General features: G+C 48.0%; 1 protein-coding gene across 3 annotated transcripts in view; it reads right to left on the bottom strand.

The window, feature by feature from the left end:
- Positions 1–3,504: 3,504 nt before the first annotated feature.
- LOC119962829 overlaps positions 3,505–15,708 on the bottom strand; it is a 43,260-nt gene continuing 31,056 nt past the window's right edge. For all 3 annotated transcript variants that reach the window (XM_038790961.1, XM_038790963.1, XM_038790962.1), the window contains one exon: positions 3,505–5,404. In XM_038790961.1, coding sequence (XP_038646889.1) covers positions 4,781–5,404 — 624 coding nt within the window. In that variant the 3' untranslated portion in view covers positions 3,505–4,780. The remainder of the gene's footprint in view (positions 5,405–15,708) is intronic.

Here is a 15,708-nt window from a genome sequence, read left to right as displayed (position 1 = left end):
GTTAAATATCCAGGGGTACCAGACATTTCGGAGGGATAGACAGGTATGTAAGGGAGGTGGAGTAGCACTAATAATCAAGGACGACATCAGGGTGGCATTGAGGGATGATATAGGTTCTATGGAGAATGAGGTTGAATCCATTTGGGTAGAAATTAGAAATTCTAAGAAGAAAAAGACACTGATAGGCGTAGTCTATAGGCCACCAAATAATAGCATCACACTGGGACGGGCAGTAAATGAAGAGATAACTAATGCCTGTGAAAAGGGTACAGCAGTTATCATGGGAGATTTTAATCTGCATATAGATTGGTCAAATCAGCTCGGTCAGGGTAGCCTTGAAGAGGAGTTTGTTAAATGTATCCAAGATAGTTTTCTGGAACAATATATAATGGAACCGACGAGAGAGCAAGCTATCCTAGATCTGGTCCTGTGTAATGAGGCAGGAATAATTAATGACATCATCGTTAGGGATCCTCTTGGGAGGAGTGATCACAGCAGGGTTGAATTTAGTATACCGATGGAGTGTGTGATGATAGAATCCAATACCAGGGTCCTATGCTTGAACAAAGGGGACTACGCTAGAATGAGGAAGGACCTCGCTAAAGTAGACTGGAAACAAATATTTTATGGTAGGACAGTTGAGGAGCAGTGGAGTACTTTCAAAGAAATCTTTCATAGTACTCAACAAAAGTATATTCCAGTGAGAAGGAAGAATTGTAAGAAAAGAGGTAATCTACCATGGGTGTCTAAGGAGATACATGAGGCTGTCAATTTGAAAGAGAAAGCTTACAAAGTGGCCAAGATCAGTGGGAAACTAGAAGATTGGGAAAACTTTAAAGGTCATCAGAAAGCCACGAAAAGAGCCATAAAGAAAAGTAAGATAGAACACGAAAAAAAACTGGCATAGAATATAAGGAGAGATAGCAAAAGTTTTTAGAATTATATAAAACTAAAAAGAGTGGCTAAAGTAAACATTGGTCCGTTAGAGGACGAGAGTGGTCATTTAGTTATGGGATGATGAAATGGCGGAGGCATTGAACAAATATTTTGTATCGGTCTTCACAGTGGAGGACACTAATAACATGCCAGCAATTGACCAAGAGAAGAAGGTAGGTGAGGACCTGGAAACCATTACTATCACGAAAGAGCAAGTGTTGGGCAAGCTAATGGAGCTCAGGATAGATAAGTCTCCTGGCCCTGATGGAATGCATCCCAGGGAACTGAAAGAAATGGCTGGAGTAATAGCAGATGCACTGGCGGTAATTTTCCACAATTCGCTGAACACTGGGGCAGTCCCAGAGGATTGGAAAACAGCAAATGTGACGCCACTGTTTAAAAAGGGAAGTAGACAAAAGACGGGGAATTATAGACTGGTTAGCTTAACCTCTGTCGTGGGGAAGATGCTTGAGTATTATCAAGAAAGAGATAAGAGGGCATCTCAATAGAAATTGTCCCATTGAACGGACGCAGCATGGATTCATGAAGGGCAGGTCATGCTTGACAAATCTCTTGGAATTCTATGAAGACATTTTGAGCAAGGTAGACAAAGGAAACCCAGTGGATGTGGTGTACCTAGATTTCCAAAAGGCCTTTGACAAGGTACCGCACAAGAGGCTGCTGCATAAGATAAGGATGCATGGTGTTAAGGGTAGAGTACTAGCATGGATGAAGATTGGTTGTCTAACAGGAAACAAAGAGTGGGAATAAATGAGTGCTATTCTGGCTGGCAATCAGTGACGAGTGGTGTGCCTCAGGGATCGGTGTTGGGACCACAATTATTTACAATTTATATAGACGATTTGGAGTTGGGAACTATGTGTAAGGTATCCAAGTTTGCAGATGACACAAAGGTGTGTGGCAGAGCAAAGTGTACTGAGGACTGTAAAACCTTACAGAGGAACACTGACACATTGAGTGAGTGGGCAAAGGTCTGGCAGATGGAGTATAATGTCAATAAGTGTGAAGTCGTGCATTTTGATAGGAGTAACAATAGAACGGATTATTACTTAAATGGTAAAAAGCTGCAGCATGCTGCTATGCAGAGGGACCTGGGTGTACTTGTGCATGAGTCACAGAAGGTTGGTCTGCAGGTGCAACAAGTAATTAGGAAGGCAAATGGAATTTTGTCCTTCATTGCGAAGGGAATTGAGTTTAAAAGTGGAGAGATAATGTTGCAGTTGTACAAGGTGCTGGTGAGGCCACACCTGGAGTACTGTGTGCAGTTTTGGTCTCCACACTTGAGAAAGGATGTGCTAGCACTAGAGGGGGTGCAGAGGAGTTTCACTAGGCTGATTCCAAAGTCCAGGGGGTTATCGTATGAGGAGAGGCTGAGGAGATTGGGATTATATTCACTGGAATTCAGAAGGTTGAGGGGGGAATCTAATAGAAACATATACAATTTTGAAGGGAATGGATAAGATAGAAGTAGAAAGGATGTTTCCACTGGTAGGTGAAAGTAGGACAAGAGGGCATAGCCTCAAGATTAGGGGGAGCAGATTTAGGACTGAATCAAGGAGGAACTTCTTCGCTCAGAGGGTGGTTAAAGTATGGAATTCCCTACCGAAAGGAGTAGTGGACGCTACTTCATTGAATATATTTAAAGATAGGGTAGATGTTTTTTTGAAAAATAAAGGAATTACGGGATTATGGCGAGAATGCGAGTAAGTGGTTCTGAGACCACAAATAGATCAGCCATGATCTTATAGAATGGCGGAGCAGGCTCGAAGGGCCGGACGGTCTACTTCTGCTCCTAGTTCTTATGTTATGTTCTTAACGTTAATTGGCTACACATCACGTCCAGGTGAGTAATCCTGTCAGCCCCTCATACTGCCTCCACAAAAATGACTTGAGAGTGGGATGGGACTCGGGAACCAGTTCACAGGTCGACAGCATTATATCTAATATCTGCCCCCCTCTGCTCCCAGCCCCAATGGGTCCTCAAAATCAAACCCAAGGCTGCTATTGTTGATGATGCACTGGTATAAAAAGGCCATTAGAAAGCGCTATACCCATGATATTGTATAGCTAATGGAAATTTCAATAATAATTCAAACTTTGTAATCAACGAAGAAGTCGCTGCTGACTTCAAGTAAAGCTGTCCAGAAAGATCATTCTCTTATCAATTTTGCCTTTCCTGGGCAGCACGGTGGCCTAGTGGTTAGCACAGCTGCCTCACGGCGCTGAGGTCCCAGGTTCGATCCCGGCTCTGGTTCACTGTCCGTGTGGAGTTTGCACGTTCTCCCCGTGTCTGCGTGGGTTTCGCCCCCACAACCCAAAAATGTGCAGAGTAGGTGGATTGGTCACACTAAATTGCCCCTTAATTGGAAAAAAATAATTGGGTAATCTAAATTTTTTTTTTTTATTAAAATTTTTTTTGTGCCTTTCCTGATATTAATTTCATTTTCTGGTGCCAGCTATGCCCAATCATCCAGCATCCAATAATAATTATGTCACGAAGCAGGCTAAGTAACCAATTGCAATGAAGAATTCTCTCAGACTGCAAACCAGGAAGTAACAACTAGGTTTTATCATTCACAGTTTATAATGTTACAAAAAGTAAAATAAAGATTTGGATTTACACAGATTAAAATAGAAGCTGAAATAGTATAAACAAACCGCGATAAAACACCTACCAAATATATGAATTTTAGCATGGAATATTGAACAAACATAAAATGTTTTTTCAGAGACAGAAAGGTGATAATCTTTACTCAATACATCATTTAGAACCAAGTTACACCTCATTCAACAGGATGCCACTTTTTCAAGTGTTTTTAAATACTTGAATAATAGGCAAAATGTGGAAAGGCACTTAAGTTCCGTTTGGTTTTTATCTGTGAGGACTTCAACTTTGTGAAGGAGCTGGGAATTACTGACAACAGCTTCTGGATTGCATTATTTAACTCCACCCTTGCTGTCGGCAGAAATTGGATTGGATTAGATTTGTTTATTCGTGCACCGAGGCACAGTGAAAAGTATTTTTCTGCGAATAGAAAATAAAATAAAAAGAAAATACATAACAGGGCAGCACAAGGTCCGCAATGTAAATACATAGATACTAGCATCGGGTGACGTGTACAACAGTGTAGTATTAATCGGGTCAGTCCATAAGAGGAGTTTAGGAGTCTGGTGACAGCGAGGAAGAAGCTGTTTTTGAATCTTTTCATGCGTGTTCTCAGACTTTTGCATTCTGTTGCTGTCACATTCACAGGGTAATGACGATGAATGCTGACAATTTTATTATCATTGTAGCGGTAAAATCTGGGTCAGTACGATGAATGGAATTTATACTTAATAGATAGAAGTGTTGCAGTAAAGCAATGGTCAGATGAATAACTAGCCAAAGCATGGATGATTTCTTATTGATTTCTTTCAGTTGTCAGAAATCTTTCCCCTTGGTTCTAGACTGAGCCAAGTGTCAAATCTCTGATGTCAAATCTCTGATTAGAAAACAGTCGCCCTCTCTCTCTCTGCAAACCAGCTTTATCAGCATCTCAGTTTGGAAAAACAACTTTGATACAAAATATCTGACAGAGTGCAATGTTCTTTTCCATTTCCTCTATTGGCCTGAGCCTAAATTGCCAGCCCATTGTTTTCTTTCAAGCAGCAGTTTCAATGTTCCATTGCTTTGTGCATCATAATCTGAGTTCATTATTTTTCACATTGGGTTTACATTATTTCTGCATTCACAATTAGTTGGACAATTCCCTCTCCAATTTTCAATGTCGAAGAAACACCAACGCAATCTTACTTTTCAATGGGATTGACACGGTGCAAGTGATTACTCGCTTGGAATAATGTAAATATCATCATGCTCATCATTTGGATGACCTGTATAGTTACAGTACACAGCCGATTCATTCATTGAGGGGTTATTTTCATAAACAGCTTCATTAGAATCCACAGGCTGTTGATCTTCATCTGATATGTGTACATATTTCATCATATTTTCTTCAATTTCGTTAGCGGGACCAATCATAACATTCTCATAAGGATGAGTCGGATCTTGCAAGTTACTGACTTGATACATTGGAGAGGTGTTTCCAGTCGAAAGCTGCATCTCAAGAGTTGGATGAAGATTGCAGGTGTATTGTGGTTGAACACCTTGTTGTGTCACATCCAGATTAGGGGAATTTTCTCTGGACATTTTCAACATTCTTGGGAAAGTAAAACCTTTTGATCTAACACATACAAAGTACCAAATTAAAAGTCCAGCAATGCCAAACACCAACAGTAAAGAGATGAAAATCGAAATAATAGTCACAGCGTTCCCAGAAGTTGATCCAAAGGTAGTCCCAGAAGTTGGTTCAGAGGTAGTTACAGAAGACTGTGTTGTTAATAAGACATGTGTAATATCCTTCAGGACAAAAAAGACTACGAACTGTACATCTCTTGGGATATGCATCTAAAATACAAAAGAAAAAGATTCTAAGATGTAGAAGTCACATTTGATCTTTTAATATATTTAAACCTTTTATTTGGTGAGTACAGTGGACTTCAAAGCAGACACCCACCAAATCTACTCAGTAATACATGTGGATAACACATCCTTTAGATTTGCTAGAATTGTTAGAGTTAGTTTACTTAGAGTAGTAGAGAGTCAACCCACGGGCAGCTGTGTGCTTCGTTACTGAAGTTCAATAAATTTTATTGAACCAACGCCTATGTTTGGTGTATGCTTTATCGTTTATCTCAGGGTTGGGCAAACTTTTCCGTGCAAGGGCCACATTCAGAAATTCACAATTCACAAAGGGCCGCATAGTATATTAAGTAAAATAATTACTTCACCCGGTTATGATTCTGGGCGCCTCATATAGAACATAGAACAGTACAGCACAGAACAGGCCCTTCGGCCCTCGACGTTGTGCCGAGCAATGATCACCCTACTCAAGTCAACGTATCCACCCTATACCAGTAAGTAACCCAACAGCCCCCCCCCATTAACCTTAAAAAATTAAAAAAAAAAAAAAAAAAAAATTTTTTTAAATAATTTTTTTTTTTTTTTAATGACTTGGTGGGCCGCAGAAATACCTCCGGCGGGCCGCATGCGGCCCGCGGGCCGTAGTTTGCCCACCCCTGGTTTATCTGCATTGTGTTGCAGTCCGTGCTACCCCAGGGTGACTAACACGACATGATACCAGGAGTGGCTACTGCTTCTAAGTAATTTATCTTCAAAAATTCACTGACGACCAGCAACTGCCTTCCAGCGGCATGGAAAAGATCCAGGCACCTCCACAGCTCCGGATACCTTGGCACCAACTGGCGGGTCTTCAAGCAGAAATTCAGTCTATACCTTGAGGCCTTGGACCTCGAAAGTGCGTCCGATGCCTGAAAAACCACGCTGATACTATTGACTGCGGGGGACCACGCCATCCAAATCTTCAATTCGCTCACTTTTGCCGACGGTGAGGACAAGACCAAGTTCGACAGTCACTCTGAAGTCGAAATGAATGAAAGCTTTGAGCGTTATGTCTTCTAACAGTGCCTTCAGGGTAAGGATGAGCCTTTCCAATCTTTTCTCACTCATCTGCGCATTCTAGTGCAATCCTGCAACTACGGTGACACCGCTGACTCCCTCATCAGGGATCTGATCGTGTTTGACGTCCACTCCGACGCCCTGCAGGAGCAGCTCCTAAAAATAAAAAATATGACCCTGCCAGTAGCCATTGAGACGTGCAAAGTCCATGAACAGGCAAAAAGTTGCTATTTCCGCCTTAAGTCGTAGAGCAGGACCAACTTGCCACCCACGAGGCTGAGAGTGTACAGGCCATCGCCCGAATGCAGTGCCTGAGCGTCAACGAAGACGGCCATTTCACGTGCTTTTCCAGGGGTCCCATGCATGCGCACCACGGTCGGGAGAACAAAGCGGCGGCTGACCGCACTGCGCATGTGCGACGACGCACGGAGCATCACGACGTCGACATGATGACGTGCCCTAACTGTGGCACCGCCCATTTAAAGCGGCAATGCCCTGCAAGAGGCAGGCGATGTCTCAACTGCAAGAAGCCTGGCCATTATGCGGCCTTGTGCAGGTCTGCACCTCCGATAGGGCGCCAGCGATCCCAGCTCCAACGCAGACGTGGTCGAAGTGTGCAGCAAGGGCTGCTGCATTTGGAACCTGATCCCGTCCAGCAGAAAGCTGTGCACATTTAATACACCTTTCGGAAGGTATTGCTACAACCGCATGCTGTTTGGTATTGTTTAGGCCTCTGAAGTCTTTCATCGAATAATGGAACAAATGCTAGAGGGCATTGAGGGTTTATGTTGATAATGGCATCATCTGGTCCACGGCCCAGAGGATCATATTTCTTGTCTACATCAAGTCTTCAGACGCATACATGCCAACGGCCTGAGGTTAAACAAAACCAAATGCTCCTTTGGCATGTCGTCAATTAAATTTCTGGGTGATCAGATATCCCAGCAGGGTGTGCAACCGGACCCGGACAAAGTCAAGACCATCAACACAATGAAGACCCCAGAAGACAAAAAGGCGGTCCTCCGCTTCCTGGGTATGGTCAATTTTTTGGGGAAGTTCATTCCCAACCTCGCTTCACACACCACGGCCCTCAGACACGTGGTGAAGAAGTCCACCACTTTCCAATGGCTACCCACACATCAAGCAGAGTGGCTTGAGTTGAAGGTGAAGCTAACCACCGCTCCTGTTCTAGCTTTATTTGGCCCAGCGAGGGAGACTAAAATCTCCACAGACTCCAGCCAGGATGGCATTGGGACGGTGCTCCTTCAGAAGGACGACACCTCATCCTGGGCTCCAGCGGCCGATGTGTCAAGGGCCATGACTCCCACTGAGCAACGATATGCTCAAATAGAGAAAGAAAGCCTGGGCCTTCTCACTGTATTGTGAAATTCCACGATTATATCTACGGTCTCCCAACCTTTACAGTAGAGACGGAGCACAGACCTCTAGTGCACATTATACACAAGGACTTAAATGACATGACGCCCAGGCTCCAGCGCATTCTCCTTCGACTCCCCAGGTATGATTTTGAACTGGTTTACACACCTGGAAAGGAGCTAATCATTGTGGATGCCCTGTCGCGTGCCATCACCTCGCCATGTGAGCAGGTAGACTTCATACACGATATTGAGGCACAGGTGCAACTGTGCGCCAGCACCCTCCTGTCATCCGATGAATGACTCGTCATCATTCGAGAAGAGACCGCCAAGATCCTCTTCTGCAGCTCACCTCACGAATGGCTGGCAGAAATGGGAGTGTCCCCAGTACTATAATCTAAGGATGACCTAACAGTTGTCGAGGGATCCTTCTCAAATTGGATCACATCGTCATTCCTCACAGCCTCCAGAGCTTGGTGCTCACGCAGATACACGAGGGATACCTCGGTATTGAGAAATGCAGGCACAGGGCCCGGCAGGCTGTCTATTGGCCCGGCATTAATGAGGATATATCAAACGTCGTCCTCAATTGTGCGACCTGCCAACGCTTCCAGCCTGCTCAGCCCAAAGAAACGCTCCAGCAGCACAAGAGCGTGACCTCTCTGTGGTCCAAGGTAGGAGTTGACCTCTTTCACGCCAATGGGCGTGACTACGTCCTTATAATTGATTGCTTCTCCAGTTATCCCGAGGTAGTGAAACTGTCTGACCTAACATCCAGGACTGTCATAAAGGCCTGTAAGGAGACATTTGCCAGGCATGGTATCCCGCTCACTGTTATGAGCGACAATGGTCCCTGTTTCTATAGTCAAGAATGGTCCAACTTTGCAAGGCAATACCAGTTCCAGCACATCACCTCGAGCCCGCATTACCCGCAATCTAATGGGAAGGTTCAAAAAGGGGTCCATATCATGAAGCAAATGCTCTGCTAGGCTGCGGGCTCAGCTTCGGACTTTAATCTTGCTCTTCTGGCATACAGGGCAAGCCCTCTGTCCAGCGGTATGTCTCCAGCACAGCTCCTTATGAATCGTAACCTGCGGACGACTGTTCCGGCCATTCATGTACCTGACCTGGATCACCTTCCAGTGCTGCAAAAGATGCAGCAGATCAGAACCCGGCAAAAGCTGACATCTGATGCTCATGCCACTGATCTGCCCGTGCTCTCTCCGGGAGATGCTGTTCGCATCAAGTTGCCTGGTGGAGGCTGGTCAGCTCCAGCTGTTGTTGTTCCACAGGCTGCTCCCAGGACGTTTGTGGTTTGCATGGCTGATGGATCCATTATCAGGCACAAAGGAAGGGCACTACGCAAACTTGCCTGGCCACCACCGGATCTCACGTTCCCAGGTGTCGTTATGCCTTATCCGGACACCTCGCTTCACGAGGCCACCAGTCTGGCTGCATGCCAACCTGTCAAGGCGCCATTAGGGGCTGCAGGGTAGCATGGTGGTTAGCATAAATGCTTCACAGCTCCAGGGTCCCAGGTTAGATTCCCGGCTGGGTCACTGTCTGTGTGGAGTCTGCACGTCCTCCCCCTGTGTGCGTGGGTTTCCTCCGGGTTTCCTCCGGGTGCTCCGGTTTCCTCCCACAGTCCAAAGATGTGCGGGTTAGGTGGATTGGCCATGCTAAATTGCCCGTAGTGTCCTAATAAATGTAAGGTTAAGGGGGGGGGGGGTTGGGTTACGGGTATAGGGTGGATATGTGGGTTTGAGTAGGGTGATCATGGCTCGGCACAACATTGAGGGCCGAAGGGCCTGTTCTGTGCTGTACTGTTCTATGCTCTATCCCCACCTCCACCTCTCAGGCGGTCCACAAGAATCCGACAACAGCCCCAACGACTGGACTTATAAATAGTTCCTTTGTATATATACAGTTATGTTTCTGCACGCTAGACACATTACATGTACATATGCATTCACTCACCAATTGCTGTAAATAGTTACTTCTGTAAATATGTCATATATACTATAAGCAACCAACAATTTTTTTTAATAAAAGGGGAATGTCATAATATGCACCCATGCACACCATGAGGTAAAAGCAGACAGTGACAGACACCCTGGTGAGCCAATCAATATACAGAACAGAACACAACCAATCACCAGACAGAACACCAGAGGGGGGCTTCCAACTATAAAACACACGAGGTATCAACACTCTGCCTCTTTCCACTGGTGACAACTGTAGTGACAGTCAGGGTGTACAAATCATTCAACATCTTCTACCCATGGATCAGAGCTAGCCTGGTTTAGATAGTTAGAGTTAGTTTACTTAGAGTAGTAGAGAGTCAACCCACAGGCAGCTGGATGCTTCGTTACGGAGGTTCAATTAATCTTGAACCAACGCCTACGTTTGATGTATGCTTTATCGTTTATCTGCATCGTGTTGCAGTTCGTGTTACAGCAGGGTGAATAACACGACAGGGACCACCATTAAAACAGGGAAGCAAATCGGCCAACAAATCACGTGTGAAAAGAAACAGGACCAATAACAATAAGAGAGGAGCAGTGGGGACAGTAACAGTGAGAGAGGAGCAGTGGGGACAGTAACAGTGAGAGAGGAGCAGTGGGGACAGTAACAGTGAGAGAGGAGCAGTGGGGACAGTAACAGTGAGGGAGAAGCAGTGGGGACAGTAAGAGAGAGAGAGGAGCAGTGGGGACAGTAACAGAGAGAGAGGAGCAGTGGGGACAGTAACAGTGAGAGAGGAGCAGTGGGGACAGTAACAGTGAGAGAGGAGCAGTGGGGACAGTAACAGTGAGGGAGAAGCAGTGGGGACAGTAACAGAGAGAGAGGAGCAGTGGGGACAGTAACAGAGAGAGAGGAGCAGTGGGGACAGTAACAGTGAGAGAGGAGCAGTGGGGACAGTAACAGTGAGAGAGGAGCAGTGGGGACAGTAACAGTGAGAGAGGAGCAGTGGGGACAGTAACAGTGAGAGAGGAGCAGTGGGGACAGTAACAGAGAGAGAGGAGCAGTGGGGACAGTAACAGAGAGAGGAGCAGTGGGGACAGTAACAGTGAGAGAGGAGCAGTGGGGACAGTAACAGAGAGAGGAGCAGTGGGGACAGTAACAGTGAGAGAGGAGCAGTGGGGACAGTAACAGTGAGAGAGGAGCAGTGGGGACAGTAACAGAGAGAGAGGAGCAGTGGGGACAGTAACAGCGAGAGAGGAGCAGTGGGGACAGTAACAGTGCGAGAGGAGCAGTGGGGACAGTAACAGAGAGAGAGGAGCAGTGGGGGCAGTAACAGTGAGAGAGGAGCAGTGGGGACAGTAACAGAGAGAGAGGAGCAGTGGGGACAGTAACAGAGAGAGAGGAGCAGTGGGGACAGTAACAGAGAGAGAGGAGCAGTGGGGACAGTAACAGTGAGAGAGGAGCAGTGGGGACAGTAACAGTGAGAGAGGAGCAGTGGGGATAGTAACAGTGAGAGAGGAGCAGTGGGGACAGTAACAGTGAGAGAGGAGCAGTGGGGACAGTAACAGTGAGAGAGGAGCAGTGGGAACAGTAACAGTGAGAGAGGAGCAGTGGGGACAGTAACAGTGAGAGAGGAGCAGTGGGGACAGTAACAGTGAGAGAGGAGCAGTGGGGAGAGTAACAGAGAGAGAGGAGCAGTGGGGAGAGTAACAGAGAGAGGAGCAGTGGGGACAGTAACAGTGAGAGAGGAGCAGTGGGGACAGTAACAGTGAGAGAGGAGCAGTGGGGACAGTAACAGAGAGAGAGGAGCAGTGGGGACAGTAACAGAGAGAGAGGAGCAGTGGGGACAGTAACAGAGAGAGAGGAGCAGTGGGGAGAGTAACAGTGAGAGAGGAGCAGTGGGGACAGTAACAGAGAGAGAGGAGCAGTGGGGACAGTAACAGTGAGAGAGGAGCAGTGGGAACAGTAACAGAGAGGAGCAGTGGGGGCAGTAACAGTGAGAGAGGAGCAGTGGGGACAGTAACAGTGAGAGAGGAGCAGTGGGGAGAGTAACAGAGAGAGAAGAGCAGTGGGGACAGTAACAGAGAGAGAGGAGCAGTGGGGAGAGTAACAGAGAGAGAGGAGCAGTGGGGACAGTAACAGTGAGAGAGGAGCAGTGGGGACAGTAACAGTGAGAGAGGAGCAGTGGGGACAGTAACAGTGAGAGAGGAGCAGTGGGGACAGTAACAGTGAGAGAGGAGCAGTGGGGAGAGTAACAGAGAGAGAAGAGCAGTGGGGACAGTAACAGTGAGAGAGGAGCAGTGGGGAGAGTAACAGTGAGAGAGGAGCAGTGGGAACAGTAACAGTGAGAGAGGAGCAGTGGGAACAGTAACAGTGAGAGAGGAGCAGTGGGGACAGTAACAGAGAGAGAGGAGCAGTGGGGACAGTAACAGTGAGAGAGGAGCAGTGGGGACAGTAACAGTGAGAGAGGAGCAGTGGGAACAGTAACAGTGAGAGAGGAGCAGTGGGGACAGTAACAGTGAGAGAGGAGCAGTGGGGACAGTAACAGTGAGAGAGGAGCAGTGGGGACAGTAACAGTGAGAGAGGAGCAGTGGGGACAGTAACAGAGAGAGAGGAGCAGTGGGGGCAGTAACAGTGAGAGAAGAGCAGTGGGGACAGTAACAGTGAGAGAGGAGCAGTGGGAACAGTAACAGAGAGAGAGGAGCAGTGGGGACAGTAACAGTGAGAGAGGAGCAGTGGGGACAGTAACAGTGAGAGAGGAGCAGTGGGGACAGTAACAGTGAGAGAGGAGCAGTGGGGAGAGTAACAGAGAGAGAGGAGCAGTGGGAACATTAACAGTGAGAGAGGAGCAGTGGGAACAGTAACAGTGAGAGAGGAGCAGTGGGAACAGTAACAGTGAGAGAGGAGCAGTGGGGACAGTAACAGTGAGAGAGGAGCAGTGGGGACAGTAACAGTGAGAGAGGAGCAGTGGGGAGAGTAACAGTGAGAGAGGAGCAGTGGGGACAGTAACAGTGAGAGAGGAGCAGTGGGGAGAGTAACAGTGAGAGAGGAGCAGTGGGGACAGTAACAGTGAGAGAGGAGCAGTGGGGAGAGTAACAGAGAGAGAGGAGCAGTGGGAACAGTAACAGTGAGAGAGGAGCAGTGGGGACAGTAACAGTGAGAGAGGAGCAGTGGGGAGAGTAACAGTGAGAGAGGAGCAGTGGGGACAGTAACAGTGAGAGAGGAGCAGTGGGGCGAGTAACAGTGAGAGAGGAGCAGTGGGGACAGTAACAGAGAGAGAGGAGCAGTGGGGACAGTAACAGTGAGAGAGGAGCAGTGGGAACAGTAACAGTGAGAGAGGAGCAGTGGGGACAGTAACAGTGAGAGAGGAGCAGTGGGGAGAGTAACAGTGAGAGAGGAGCAGTGGGGAGAGTAACAGTGAGAGAGGAGCAGTGGGGACAGTAACAGAGAGAGAGGAGCAGTGGGGGCAGTAACAGTGAGAGAGGAGCAGTGGGGACAGTAACAGTGAGAGAGGAGCAGTGGGGACAGTAACAGAGAGAGAGGAGCAGTGGGGACAGTAACAGAGAGAGAGGAGCAGTGGGGACAGTAACAGAGAGAGAGGAGCAGTGGGGACAGTAACAGTGAGAGAGGAGCAGTGGGGACAGTAACAGAGAGAGAGGAGCAGTGGGAACAGTAACAGTGAGAGAGGAGCAGTGGGGACAGTAACAGAGAGAGAGGAGCAGTGGGGACAGTAACAGAGAGAGAGGAGCAGTGGGGACAGTAACAGTGAGAGAGGAGCAGTGGGGAGAGTAACAGAGAGAGAGGAGCAGTGGGAACAGTAACAGTGAGAGAGGAGCAGTGGGGACAGTAACAGTGAGAGAGGAGCAGTGGGGAGAGTAACAGTGAGAGAGGAGCAGTGGGGAGAGTAACAGGGAGAGAGGAGCAGTGGGGAGAGTAACAGTGAGAGAGCAGTGGGGTGATTAACAGAGAGATACAGAGGCTTAAAGGGGTAAATTATGAGGACAGGTTTGTTGAACTTGGTTTGTCGAATTTTTAATTTTTTAAATTGCTTTTGAATTGTTGAAGCCGCATTATGTATACTTGGCTGAGAGTACAGACTTCCATAAAAGGTTTTCTTTGTTGAAATAGGTGTGCAGAAGGAAACACATGGGGCGCGATTCTCCCAAAACGGGAGAAATCGTAAAGCTGGCGTAAAACCCGATTCTGGTCCCCGGTCGGGGCTAGCAGCCCGACGCCGTAGGCTCCGGCAAGTGCCATGGTTATTAATAGCGAGTTAGTCACGCCGTTTTTACGAACGGCAAGACCAGGTGTGTTTGCTGTTCGTAAAAACGGCGTAAAGGGCTGGGACTTCGGCCCATCTAACAGCTGAGAATCGCTGCCGCCCGAAAATCGTTAAGCCCGCTTGCCGGAATTAGCGCCGGCTGACGCGTCATATGACGTCAGCCGCGCATGCGCAGTTTGGAAGACTCCAAACCGCGCATGCGCGGGTGACGTCATCGCGTTTTTGCGCGAAACCCGCGCATGCGCGGGCCGGGTTGCCCCTCAGCCGCCCCGCGAATGGATACTGCGGGGCGGCGGAAGGACAAGTAGTGCGCGGGCATCGGGCCCGCTGCCCGCGATCGGTGCCCACCGATCGCGGGCCCATGGCACCCTTGGCACGGCCGTACCACGGCCGTGCCAATCAGTGCCATGGTTATTAATAGCGAGTTAGTCACGCCGTTTTTACGAACGGCAAGACCAGGTGTGTTTGCTGTTCGTAAAAACGGCGTAAAGGGCTGGGACTTCGGCCCATCTAACAGCTGAGAATCGCTGCCGCCCGTAAAAAAATGGCGGCAGCTATTCGGGTCGGGACTTCGGCGGGGGGGGGGGGGAATAGCGGGAGGGCGGCAAAAATGTCAGGAAGGCCCTCCCGCTATTCTCCCACCCGTCGTGGGGGGCGGAGAATTTCGCCCATGAGGTGGGATTCTCTGAAAATGGGGCTATGTCCCCACGCCGGTGGGTAAACTGGCACCAACCACTCCGGCGTCAACAGCCTCCGAAAGTGAGGAATGCTCCAATTTCTCAGGGGCTAGGTTGATGCCAGAGTGGTTGGCAACGCTCCAGCCAGAGCAGGAGCTGAGAGTCAGAGCGGAGATTTATAAAGAGCGGGAGCTGAGAGTCAGAGCGGAGATTTAACCAGAGCGGGAGCTGAGAGAGCGGAGATCTAAAAAGAGCGGGAGCTGAGACAGCAGAGATTTAAAAAGAGCGGGAGCTGAGAGTCAGAGCGAGAGCTGAGAGTCAGAGCGGAGATTTAAATAGAGCGGGTGCTGAGAGTCAGAGTGGAGATTTAAAAAGAGCGGGAGCTGAGAGTCAGAACGGGAGCTGAGAGTCATAGCGAGAGCTGAGAGTCAGAGTGGAGATTTAAAAAGAGCGAGAGCTGAGAGTCAGAGCGAGGATTTAAAAAGAGCGGGAACTGAGAGTCAGAGCGGAGATTTAAAAAGAGCGGGAGCTGAGAGTCAGAACGGGAGCTGAGAGTCATAGCGAGAGCCGAGAGTCAGAGTGGAGATTTAAAAAGAGCGAGAGCTGAGAGTCAGAGCGAGGATTTAAAAAGAGCGGGAACTGAGAGTCAGAGCGGAGATTTAAAAAGAGCGGGAACTGAGAGTCAGAGCGGAGATTTAAAAAGAGCGGGAACTGAGAGTCAGAGCGGAGATTTAAAAAGAGCAGGAACTGAGAGTCAGAGCGGAGATTTAAAAAGAGCGGGAACTGAGAGTCAGAGCGGAGATTTAAAAAGAGCGGGAACTGAGAGTCAGAGCGGAGATTTAAAAAGAGCGGGAACTGAGAGTCAGAGCGGAGATTTAAAAAGAGCGGGAGCTGAGAGTCAGAGCGGAGATTTAAAAAGAGCGGGAACTGAGAGTC

This window comes from Scyliorhinus canicula, chromosome 3 (genome assembly GCF_902713615.1).
Source record: "Scyliorhinus canicula chromosome 3, sScyCan1.1, whole genome shotgun sequence".
NCBI classification, from domain to species: Eukaryota; Metazoa; Chordata; class Chondrichthyes; order Carcharhiniformes; family Scyliorhinidae; genus Scyliorhinus; species Scyliorhinus canicula.
This window is presented reverse-complemented; position numbering and strand designations above follow the sequence as displayed.